The sequence below is a fragment of the Columba livia genome, chromosome Z (genome assembly GCF_036013475.1).
Source record: "Columba livia isolate bColLiv1 breed racing homer chromosome Z, bColLiv1.pat.W.v2, whole genome shotgun sequence".
NCBI lineage: Eukaryota > Metazoa > Chordata > Aves > Columbiformes > Columbidae > Columba > Columba livia.
The window spans coordinates 57,187,684-57,200,997 of NC_088642.1; the positions used below are offsets into that span (position 1 = coordinate 57,187,684).

Here is a 13,314-nt window from a genome sequence, read left to right on the forward strand (position 1 = left end):
TATTTGAAAACAGAATGTATTTCAGCACAGCCAGGCATAGGACTTGGTGTTTTAGTGGGAAATATCAACAACAGCATCTGGTTAAAGGCATAAAAGCCTAAATGACTGGGGAAAGAGAAGTTACTGTGGATGGCAAGCTGAGCATCAGCTGCAAGTCAATTGCTGAAAGTCATCCTGAGCACTGCAGATAACTCTATAGCTTGTGTGACATCTCTTGCTTGTGCCTGACAAGATTTGGATGACAGTAAGTGTCCAGCCTTGGCTGTTATGCTTTGGAAAGGTAGTACAGTGGCTGGAGTTACTCCAGGAGACAGGAGTGCAACTTTTAAGAAGTTTTGAAAGTTTTGAGTTTCCACTAATGGAAACTGCTTAGCTTGGAGGAGCATGCGGCTAAAGAGAGACATAGTAATCATGCCCAAGTAACTCTATTTCCTGTCCTGTCCTGGCAAAGAAAGAAAAACAGCCAATATTCTCTGCCTATTGTGGATACAGGAAAAAAGTAATGACCACATCTGCAGCAAGAAGGTACACATTATATATGAAGATTTTTCTTGTAGTAAGAATAGTGGAGCATGGAAATTGCCTGAAGAATGAGTGGAGTCTCTTTAAGGGATTTCTAGGAACAAATATACATCATCTTTCAGAAAAGCTATAATCCTGCTATAGTGACCTTTCAAGATAGAAGTCTTTATGTAGACCTTCTTCACCTTTGTTAGATAATGGGGAATGTCTAGCTATTTTGACTTTGGGTTTTGTGTTTTTCTCCAGCTCCTGCGGAATCTCACTTACAATGACAAGATGACAGTGTTGTTTGTCTACAATGGACCTTTTATGTTGGATGCAGACAAATGGAACTTGAAGTCTTTCTGTAAGCGGCGGCGGCGACTTGGAAGGATGGATGATGAACAGTGATACAGATATATATATATATATATATATACACTTAATGTATGATATATAATGCTTTTCTAGAACTTTTGGGAACATCTGATTTTCAAGACTTCAGAAATTGTGAAAGATGAGAACCTGCAAAGAATTGGTTGTTGTTTAAACTACACGATTTTTTTCCAAATCTTTCATAGTGGCCTGTTTGCCAAAGAACCAACTTTTTGTCAATAGTAGTTTTAAATAAAAGGGAAGCTCCTTATATTTTGCTATTTTATCAATAATGAAGCATGAGAAGTTGTTGCAACTTAACCCAAGCTAGCAATCTAACAATTGCCGCTTGCTCACTCCCCCATTTTCTATCCTCAAATAAGTGAGAGAATCGAAAGGGAAGGGAAACACTCATGGGCTGAGATAAACACAGTTTAATAAAACAAAAAAATAATACTAATACACTGCTAATTATAACATTATATATAAAATGCAAAATGTAATATAAAGTAAAAGATACTCAATGCAATTCCTCACAAAGTCCATCAGTGCCAAGCAGCCGTTTCTGGGAAGAGAGAAAAAGGCAGAAAGGCCCAAGGGCCACTGCAAAACAACGAAGCAGCAAAAGATGGAACTAAAGAAACTCCTGAACAGTACTCAACCAAGACAGAGCAGAACTGTAACAGGTCTCTGTCTCTCCAGCGGGAAAACCCAACTCCCACTAAAAATGAAGCATGACACTAATGGCATGGAGTATTCTCATTGGTCAGCCCAGATGTCAGTCAAGGTCTGTCCCATCTGTGCCCCCCTTCCTCAATGCTTCACACTCCAGACAGCCCAGAAAGAATTTGGCTCCCAGACAACTACTAAGATAACAGTAAGTTCTTATGTGCTCTCCATTCCAGCTGAAAACCATTGGAAAGTTACTTGAAGAAAAACATTAATTCTGTCCCAGCGTGTTATCTTCTTGTTCTCAAGCTGAATCCAAACAATGACCATGCTAGCTGAGAAAAAACGGCATAAAGAAAATTAACTCTATTTTGAACCACTACAGAAATACAGTTCATTTTTCTAGGTTATAAAATCATAGTATAGTTTGGATTGGAAGGGACCTTCAAAGCTCATCTAGTTTAACACCCCTCTGCAATGAGCAGGGACATCTGCAACTAGATCAGGTTGCTCAGAGCCCCGTCCAGCCTGGCCTGGAATGTCTCCAGGGATGGGGCATCTGCCACCTCTCTGGGCAACCTGTGCCAGTGTTTTACACCCTCATTGTAAAACATTTCTTCCTCGTGTCTAGGCTGAACCTCCCCTCTTTTAGTTTGAAACCATCACCCCTTCTCCTGTCACAACAGGCCCTGCTGAGAAGTCTGTTCCCATCTTTCTTATAGGCCCCTTTAAAGCACTGAAAGGCCACAGTAAGGTCTCCTCAGAGACTTCTCTTCTCCAGGCTGAACAACCCAACTCTCTCAGCCTGTCATCACAGGAGAGCTGTTCCAGCCCCCTGATCATTTTTGTGACCTCCTCTGGAACCTGAGGGCTCCAGAGCTGGATGCAGTACTGCAGGTGAGGTCTCACCAGAGCAGAGGGGCAGAATCCTTCCCTTGACCTGCTGGACACACTTCTCCTGATGCAGCCCAGGACATGGTTGGCTTTCTGGGCTGCAAATGCACATTGCTAGCTCGTGTCCAAGTTTTTATCTCCCAATACCCCCAAGTCCTTCACTGCTGTGCTGCTTCTCAGTCTCTTTATCCCCCAGCCTGATACCAGGGGTCATCCTGACTCAGGTGCAGGACCTTGCACTTGGCCTTGTTGAACATCATGAGCTTCACATGACCCCATTTCTCAAGCTTGTCCAGGTTCCTCTGGATGGCATCCTGTCCCAAAATTCCAAAAACTGGAATTTGTTTTTGATAAGTCATGTTCCCCTTAAACAGTTAAAGAGGTTCTCAAACTTCTCCTATTGAAATGGAAATTTTTTTAATTAATGGAGAAGGTGATGTGTAGGAAGAGAATGGTATGTAAGTAGCATATTTGTTTTTGTTTAGTGAAAGTATACCTGAAGTTAATATAAAGAATATACTATTTTTAAAGTAATGTACTTCATTGCTGTTATTTATTCTTTTTGAGCTAATGTTCCACTTCCTGTTCCTGGAAGGGTAAGGTCTTTATTTTTCTAGCAAGTCTCTCTCAGCAAGGAGATTGACAGTGAGGTACTTTTGAAACAATGAGCTAGTTAGCTTGCAGAAGTAAGCAAAATATAATCTAAGCAATATATAAGGTAGGGGTTTGTTTTGTTTTGTTTTTTTTAAGTAAAACAGTATGTTTTTGGTGATAGATTGAGAAAACAGTCCTGCTGATTTCACATTGAAGTTAAAACCAGGAGGCTTTTTACAAGGCTTTACCTGCATTGGAGTGATCGTATACATAATTACTTTTCAATAGCCATATAATTCATTAGTGAGGTTTTGGCCATAGCTGATAAGCATTTGAAAGCTGGGATGCTGATTGCCTGAAATAAAGTCCCAATTATTAAGTAACTATAAAAAAAATCAAGTTTAATACTGAATTGTGAAGAATATGATTTGTATTAATAAAGAAATTGAAACTACGATTGGTACATAAAAGGTATGTAAAAATGATTGAGTCCCAGGACACCATCTGAAAATATACAGTATCCTTGTTTTCACAAAGGGGGTAGCCTTCAACAGAATTTTATGTAAAATTTGATGTCCACTTGATTTTGAGTGGGAGTTTTTCTTAGCAGCATCCTGTCTGTAGACTTTGCCAATGGAGGTGGTATGTCAGGCTTTTTACATTAGAATGTTAGAAATAAACTGACCCACTGCAAATATAAGCTAGGAACTGAACGGTTTGAGAAATTAAAAGTTAAGTACTTTAATTCTTGTTTTGAGTAGAGCAGCCTTTAAGGGAATAGAAAACTACACATTCTAAAATTGTAGACCACTGTTGATCAATGGAGCTCGCTTTGACTGTGAAATGAGTTTGTGGAGTAAGTTCCATGAGGATTAGTGTCCATACACAAATATTTGACAGAAGAACTGAAAGAGTGTGGAAGTTTGGGCTGTGGGCCAGCAACTGAGTGGGCCAGCAAAGTATCATCAACTTAATTAAGGCCACAGGCCTGTCTGTCCACTGTGTTGCAAGGCTGAGTTTTAAATGTACTCCTTGATCTTCGAAATACTTGGCTTCTTGCAATCCTGAACTTTTAAGTCAATTTTTTAAAATTGAATGGAAACATACATTCTGTTTAGTATCTGAGGATCACTATATGAAAAGTGTGGTTTGTTTTCTTTGAATAAGCAAAACTACATGCATGAAATGTGTTAGGACTTAATCCTATGGCTAGACAGCACTGACAATCTGTTCTTAAGGTTGTTACCTTAGAACTTCGTGCAATTTCTTCCTAGAGTTCAGATCCTTTCTCATGTTGCAGGCTGAGGGATGAAATGCAAATCTGACTTATTTCAACTGGATGGCACTTCAGATCCTGTCTCAAAAATTACGTCTTCAGGATGTGTGCTGCCACACTGCATAAGTGAAGAAGATGACAGTCTTGTGGGTGTTTGCTGTTTCCTTTGGGGGTCTGTCAGCTATTGATTCAAAGTCCTGATTTCAACATGTCTGGCTACAATCTTAATGGGATGCTATAATTCATATTAACTTACCCCAGGCAGTGTAACGAGCTGTAAAACCGTACAACTATCACATTACTGACCAGTAGGGCTTCACTATCCAGCAGTTCTGCTAGCTAAAGCCTTTGAAAAAGAACCGCAAAACCAACCTGGTGTATAAAAGCAGCCCTTGCTAGTGGCAAGCGGGCTGTACGATTTGATTGTGCCTCCCACACACGTGTTGATAACCTGCTAATTTGCGAGACAGGTGCATCCTGGCCACACACAGAGACCTTCTGGTGTACAAGGAAGTCTTCTGAACTGGATTGTGTATTCAACCGTGAAAATCCACACCGAGTTGCATAGTGTAGCTACAGCGTTATTTAGCATTCCTTACCCACGTATAGGGCCCTTCTGTGCCGCCAGCTTTATTGCTGTTCCTTATGCTTTGCTATTGTTACTTGGGAATGCTTGCTATAAAAACCTGTGGAATTAATTTCAGTACAACTTTGAGGAGGAGGGAATGAGTGGGAGTTTAGGTTAAATATACATGTAGTATCCAGCTTTTCCTGCTGACTAGACAGGACCTCTCAAAAATGTAGAAGTGGAAAGACCCCAAATAGTCCTGACAGCTGAAGTATAAATTGAGCTTTCTCTGAAAATAGGTACTTTTCTGTGTTGTTCAGACCAGCTGAAAACTATCACAAATATCCTTTTCCCTCGCCATCTGCAGTTCTGGCAAACATCTGTGTCTGCTCATGTATTGAGAAAAAGAGAGAGAAGCAGCATGGGAATTGTGACTTCCTGTGAGAAATAAAAATATCTTGAGAAACTGAATACTTAGAAGCACTTACAAATCACCTTTTACTGTATTTTATAATTGTAAATGGCACTTGTGCATGTACGCTATTGTTAACTAGGAGAGATAGCTTAGTCAGATGAAGCAGCAAACTAGAATGAGGATGTACCCTTGCACAGCTACAATGCTTTTAACATTCTTATATGAAGCTTGGGCTTTTGTTGGCAGAAAAATGCCTGCTAAGGCTGTTGCTGACTGGGAACACCTATTCTGCAGGCTTCGGAGTTGGTGAGAGATGATGAGACCAACAGAGCTGCCTGGCTGCTTGGATGGTCACTGAAGAGTATGGTGGGTGCTCTTTAGAGACCAGGATGGGCTCCTGGTGCAAGCCTAATGGCAAATTTTATTTAGAGTTAACACTCTTGTGTATGATTCATGCCAACGTGTCCACCCTTTTATTACTAAGCTCTCTGGCTGATGCTTGCTTTCTGGAAGCTTCTGGACCATCTTCAAACACTGCTTCTCATGGATTGTGGAAACCAACTTGAATTTCTTCTGTGAGTCTGCAGTTACCTGCTTCTTCCCTCTGCAAGGCCTGTTAATTTTCCAAACACCTCTTACTGAAAGGCCTTAATTTTCACCTTCCTCAGCCAATTCCCCTGCCTCTCCATAGTGTGTTCTTAAAAGCAGAGTGCCAGAGCAAACAGATAATGTAAGATGTGAAATTTGTCATTGTTTTACAAACACTTGCACAATGATAATATGTTGCCTGATACTGTCTGTGCTGTCCATGCTTAGGCTTTGAATATTGGAATTTACCTAGGGGAAGGACAGAAGTGTGAGAAGGATCTGCTCACTGTTTGCTAAGCTGAGCAGGGGTCCTGTGGCTGTCCCCAGGGATTGACTGAAGGGGGATGTCTCCACAAAGTGCATGATTCCTTCTCTTGTCCCCACAGCCTACAACCTTCAACACCAGTTGTGCTGGGAAAGGAGCACCACACTGAGGCCAAGGGCTATATGGCTCAGCAACACCTAGTAACTCTACATCACAGCGTATTGCAATTTTATGGAAGTTGTTTTGATGTTGCATGCATAATTTCCCTGTCCTCTCCCCTGTCTTTATTTGGCCTGCTTCTTGAAAGGTGCATTGCAGTTTCTTAGTTCATTGGAACAGTATCTGATGGGAGGTGTCTGGCAGGAAAGCTACATGATGGGAAGCAGGGGGAACCCTGGCACTCCAGCTTCACTGTAAATAACTGAGCCAGAATTACTCTCTTCAGTTCTGACTCACTGAAACGCAATGTCCAAAATAAATTTTCCTAGAACTTTTTGTTACAGAAACATTTTTTCCCAGTAACTTTCTAATTCAGAGTAAACCCAGGATTCAATACATCATAATTTGGAGAGGAAGGAGATGAGGAAGAGAATTAAATCCACTTCTGCTCCAAGAAAAATCCTCCCCCTGTCCGAGCTTGAACATCTGAAAATCGCAGGAATGTTTCTCTGCTGTTGTGCTCACAGACCAGGCTTGCCAAGAGCCATGCTTCTCCCGTGAGGCTCATTGATCCAGCTGTTGTTTGAATAGTAGGACAGCCTGGACACAAGGCAGTGTTTTGCGTGTAGGGGGTGATTTAGTAGTTAGTACACTACATTTTATTTCAGTGCTAACTTTAGCCGTTGCAAGGCTCAGCAGTTAAACAGGGAGCGGGTGGATGAGTGCATGGACTAGAAGCGGTTAGCCGCTGAAAGCCTTTCAGGCAGTGTTCGAAGCCAGCAGGGAAAACATGGCAAAGTAAAGACAAGTAGCATGAGCAGAGGAGAAAACAAAAGAGGTGATAACCAGCACTATAGCAGCTTACCTGCCAGTGACCTCTCCTGTGGCTCAGCCCTTTCCCAATGGCACAGTTCCCTGACAGCAATTCCCGCCTCTGTACTTTTCACCAATCTCCACCAGCTTTTCTCCACTATTCTGCTCCCCAGTTGCCCAGTCTTATTTCTGTTGATCTATTACCCCCACTAAGCCAGTGTTTTTTTGACAGTTATCCTGGTTTTGGCTGGGATAGAGTGGATTTTCTTCAAAGTAGCTTGTTTGGGGCTAGGTTTGGGGTTTATGACTAGAACGCTGTCGGTACCTCAGGGATATTTTAGCTATCACTGAGCAGTGCTTGCATAGCACTAAGGCCTTTTCTGCTTCTCACGCTGCCCTGCCAGCACAGGAATTTCACAAGCACTTAGGAGGGGACACAGCTGGGATAGCTGACCCCAACTGACCAAAGGGATATCCCATGCCATTGTGTTCAGCAGGAAAAGCTGGAGGAAGAAGGAGGAAGGGTGGACTTTAGGAGTTATGTCTTCCCATTTAACCACTATGTGTGGTCAGCCCTTCTTTTCTGGAGAAATGGCTGAAGATCTGTCTGCCAATGGGAAATAATGAATCCCTTATTTTGCCTTGCTTGTGCATATAGCTTTTACCTTCCCTGTTAAACTGTCCTTATCTCAGCCCAGGAGTTTGCTCTTACCCTTCTCTCACCCATCTCAGCGGGGGGAGGAGATTGAGTGAGTGGCTGGCTGGGGCTGAGCTGCTGCCTGGGCTTAGCCCACAAGAACAGTGTAGGTTAGCCTCAAAACATGACATTATGTATGTCATTGGCTAGAGTTTGGTATTGCAAATTGTTCATATCAACTATCGCACCTGGAAGCTACATAGAAGATGGCAAATATGCCCAGTGTGTATTTGTAGAAGAGCAAAGCACCTGCTTGCAGACTGACAATCTCTTTGGGAAGCGTGGAGATGAAAACATGGCAAGTAAGCTGGAAAGGAATGACAAAATTCACTTTGTTGGGGATAAGGAATCATGCACAGTAGCAGACAAAGTTGATTTTGCTAGAGGCAACAAGGAGGGACCAGATGATAACTGAGAAGATGATAGCAGAAGATATCAAGGAGCCTTAGAAAAGAAAAGAAAGCAGAAGATGGCACAGGTAACGTGCAACATGGATGGTTCAGAGGGCATCCATGCTTTGAGATAATCAGGATCATGTAATTCAAAGGGGGAAAGTCTCTGATTTCCCCTTCCCCAGTTTGTAACCAAAGCTGTAGACTGTGAATATTACGCTGCTTGATTTTCACTGCACTCCACTAATACTGGTTTACCAGGAACTGGCTGGATGTTTGCACTCTAAAGAGTTGCCATCAACGGCTTGATGTCCAACTGGAGACCAGTGGTGAGTGGCATTTCTCAGATGGTAATGGGACTAGTGCTGTTTAACATCTCAATTGGCAACACAGACAGTGGAAGTGAGTGCACTCTCAGCAAGTTTGCTGATGCCACGAAGCTGAGTGGTGCAGTCAACACACTGGAGGGAAGGGAGGCCATCCAGAGGGACCTTGACAGGCTTGAGAGGTGGACCTGTGGGAACCTCACAAAATTCAACAAGGCCAAGTTCAAGGTCCAGCACATGGGACGGGGCAGTCCCAAGCGCAAGTACAGGTTGGGTGGAGAATGGATTGAGAGCAGCCCTGTGGTCAAGGACTTGGGGGTGTCAGCTGATGAGCTCAATGTGACCTGGCAATGTGCACTTGCAGCCCAGAAAGCCAACTGTATCCTGGGCTGCATCAAAAAGAGCGTGGCCAGCAGGTTGAGGGTGGTGATTCTGCCCCTCTGCTCTGCTCTGGTGAGACCCCATCTGCAGTCCTGCATCCAGCTCTGGAGCCCTCAGTACAGGAAAGACATGGACCTGTTGGAGAGGGGCCAGAGGAGGACCATGAAAATGATCAGAGGGCTGGAACAGCTCTGCTGGGAGAACAGACTGAGAGAGTTAGGGCTGTTCAGCCTGGAGAAGGCTCCAGGGAGACCTTACAGCAACATTCCAGTACCTAGAGGGGCCTATAAGAAAGCTGGAGAAGGACATTTTACGAGGGCGTGTACTGATAGGACAAGGGGTAATGGCTCTAAACTGGAAGAGTGTAGATTTAGACTACATATAAGGAAGAAATTTGTCACCATGAGGATGATGAGACACTTGAAAGGTTGCCCAGAGAAGTTGTGGATGCCCCATTCCTGAAGTGTTCCAGGCCATGTGGGATGGGGCTTTGAGAAATCTCATCTAGTGGAAGGTGTCCCTGCCCATGGCTGGCAGATTGGAACTAGATGATCTTTGCAGTCTCTTCTAACCCAAAACATTCTATGACTGTACCTCAGTTTGGGTCACGTAATAGATTTTTCATGAACAACAAAGGGGTTTGTTGGTCAGGAATTTTTTTCATGTTGTTGGGGTATGTGTTTGTTTTTCTGTTTTTTTTTTCCTGAAGAATTACAAACACAGAGTAAATCCAAAGCAGATGATCAGCACAAGATGTGCAAAGGGACTTGCTCACAGACACCATCAACAGTATCAGCCCCACTCTGTGCTGCTGCAGTGATGCTTAAAGGTCTGTTCAGATGAAAAGCCACTGATGTTATAGTTTACTATGGGCCCCAGTGGGTGAAGAATCTGGATCCACTTTGTGACTGCTTCTGAGTCCAATTGTCTGTTCATGAAGGATATTTTTGGTCAGAACTTGTTTAGTACTTAAAGTACATATTGCTGTATAAAATGTATTGGTTTGATACCAGTATAGAATCAGAGAATGTCCTGAGTTGGATGGGACCTACAAGGATCATCGAGTACAGCTCCTGTCTGTGCATATGCCAACCCCACAGTTCACACCATGTGTCTGAGGGTGTTGTCCAGTCTCTTCTTGAACACTGTCAGGCTTGGGGCTGTGACACCTCCCTGGGGAGCCTGTTCCAGTGCTCCACCACCCTCTGGGTGAAGAGTCTTTTCCTAATGTCCAGCCTAAACCTCCCCTTGCACATCTTCCTGCCATTCCCTCAGGTTCTGTCATTGGTCACCAGAGAGAAGAGTTTGGTACCTGCCCCTCCTCCTCCCCTTGTGAGGAAGCTGTAGCCACCGTGAGGTCTCCCCTCAGCCTCCTCCAGGGTGAACAAACCAAGTGACTCATAACCACACCTCATACGGCTTCTCCTCCGAACCCTTCACCAACTTTGTAGCCCTCATTGAAGCCATACAGCGTGTATGCAGTTCCTCAAGCACCAATATGTCAGAAATCGGTATGCTTATGAAAAATTATTCAAGTAAGCTATATTCAGAGAGTCTCCTCTATTTCAGTTTGAAGGAGTTTACAGTGAGCCTGTCCAGAGTCTCACCTTGCAGTCACACCCTGGCACCATTCCTATGTACCAGGGTAAGTTCCTTCATGTAAGTAGTTGTTTTTTTTGCAACCATAATGTCAGTATCTGTAGGCATCAGTGAGCTTTTTGGCACAGGGCTCCTTGCCTTTCCCTCCTTCAGAGGCTGACCAGGTGTGTTTTTTCTTCTCCTTACACCAGCAACCCCTCCAAGCTCGTGGAAATCTCAAGGCAGCAGCATGGCTGCTCAGGCTGAAGCATCATCAGCTGGTGGGGCAGCTGCAGGGTGCGAGGGAGAGCACCAGCCGGAGCAATGGGAGAGAGACCTCCGGGGAGCCAGAGCGTGCTGGTGATGGGACACTCCTCCACAAAGTGTCTAAGTTTTGTAATATATTAACAGTGCCTAAAACTGAGTACCTGTCAGCTGAAGATCACAACATTTGACACAGATTGCAAACACCCTGTGTCTGTCTCCCTGCAGCAGTGGCAGGGAGGAGGAATACCTGTGAAAACACGCAGGTGAAGTAGGGAAACAAGACCCAGTCTAACAGTGACTAGCAACACCAAGACCTTTGAAGCTGGTTCATACACCACTCAGCTCACAGCTCTCATCCTGTACAGCAGTATTTTTGGCATAATCATTCACGCAGGTTTACATGACCACTGCTTGACTCCAATTATTCAAAACAACGTTTTTTTTTTTTAATTCTGTTTTTCTTTATTTGGACAATATATATATACATATGTACAAAAAACATCTATGCCTACTTTTTTTTTTTCATTTTCTTTTTTTTACAATTTCATGTGATTTACAAAACAGGACAGCAAAATAACTTATAAAGGATACGAATACTGTACAAAAATAAAACTGATTAAACTGTTGGAAGTTGGTATTTTACAGTGTTACAGATCACGAGTCTGTAAAACAGCATTTTGAAGTATGTGTCCAGTCTGGTGTATGCTGGGCTAAGTCCATCTGCAAACTGAAAACAGATCTGTAATATAGGTCATGAAAAAACTGTTCAAGAATGAAGTATGTTGTATAGCTATGACTTTAAAGCTATGAGTTCTCTATAGTAATGGGCTTTCTTAACCAAGGAGAAGAGCTGTCCTAAATTCAGCACTATTAAGTATTTCCAAAATAGTACAACAAGTACATATGGTATTAGAGAACCTTATTTTCCTTCTCTTTTCCAACATTTGCAACACTTCAAAACTTAACTTCAAGATGCAAAGAACTAACCTGCAGTTTGTTTTATGTGTTAGAGCCGTTGTTTGCTTTTACTGAAAACAAACAAACAAACAAAACCCCAAATGAACAAAACAATAAACCGAAATCTCTAAACCTGATCATTCCCAATGTATTCTGTTAGTGGTTAATGAATCACATTTATCCCATCTGTCCAGTGCTGAAACACAGCACACATTACAGCAAATTGGTTACTATTTAGGAAGGTTTTTTTCAGAAACAGGATCTCGTCACACACCACGATGACACGTGCCTGTATGTCCCATTGTCCTGTGGACCGAAGTCCCCCCGGCCTGTTGGCTTTTTCAGACTTTGCAGAACAATGGTGTTTCATTAAATGTGCATTCTACCCCAAATACACAAGGTGGAAAACATAAATCTGGCTATTTACTTCCATGTATTGGTTCATCCTGGTCGCGAAGTGACCAAAACATCTACCTACTGATTTAGGAGCTGCTTATCAGTTGTGGCTTCCCATTGTAGTTGATGGGATGTGAGGGTGTCTTGTATTTCAGGGGATCAGGCCTTAATTTTCCAAGTGCTGCATTTGTTCTACAGCATAGCAACAATCCAGACTGCAGGATGGATTTGAAATCTTGCATGATCTTCACAGAGAACAATGAAGATGAATATACATTCGCCTTGGAGTTGCACCAAGCTACCCGTGGCCCTGACCCCACCACTCAACAAGGCAGCATTAACAGTACTGGTAAGCAGAACACTTTCTGTATTTCTAGATCAACACAGATCCCCAGGCTACCTGTTTTTCCTAGGAAGAATTTATGTCCCTACAACTCAATTTGGACACCAGAAATTAAAGTTTGGTTTCTAAAATAAATGTTTCAAAAAGCTGAAACGGAGGTAGAAAGTGTGCTTGGTTTCCTGATGTCTTCACTGAAGAAAACACATCCCTTTTTATTCCACAGACTGCTCAGTATCCCCTTATGCCTTAAAAGCAGTTCTCTTCACATAGATGGAATTTATCATGAACTACACAGGTAAAAACACTATATGCAAACTGATTTCTAATGCAGAAAGCCTTATACAACTGTAGAAGAAAACACTCTACTCTCCGAGTTCATTTTTTTTATGTTTGTTTCTAGGAAGCAAGCTTTTTATCAGGTAAAACAATAAGATACTGGAATTGCAGGTGTACTAACAAGATTTTTTATATACAGAATTTTACAGGATGACCTAAATTCATCTGCAGTGGAAACACTTTGGGTTTCAATGTGGTTACTCACGAGATGAATTAGGTCCTAAGTCTCTATAGTAGGGCTGCACCTCCTCATCCTCTTCTGGAGGAAGGGGTAAAAACCAAACAGGAGAAGAATGCTTCTGGAAAAAAATACTGTGTAAACAGAATTCTCCCCCCTATATGCTGGGTGTTTTGGAGAGGGGGGAAAATCACTGATAACCTCTTACAGTTCATGGTTTTAACATTAAAAAAAAAACAATACTCAGCTAATGAGCACAACTAAAAGTTGCCCTTGAGTGATCCTTTTGCTCCTCTTAAAGAGCAAAAAATAGCTTTAAGATAGAAGTAATATTGCCTTTATCAGT

General features: G+C 42.6%; 1 protein-coding gene across 1 annotated transcript in view; it reads left to right on the forward strand.

Annotated features, from left to right (window-relative positions):
- Positions 1-1,147, forward strand: part of SMC5 (structural maintenance of chromosomes 5) — a 43,356-nt gene extending 42,209 nt beyond the window's left edge. The window contains exon 24 of the mRNA XM_065045962.1: positions 769-1,147. Within this exon, the coding sequence (XP_064902034.1) occupies positions 769-912 (144 nt within the window). The 3' untranslated portion in view covers positions 913-1,147. The remainder of the gene's footprint in view (positions 1-768) is intronic.
- The last annotated feature ends 12,167 nt before the right edge of the window (positions 1,148-13,314 follow it).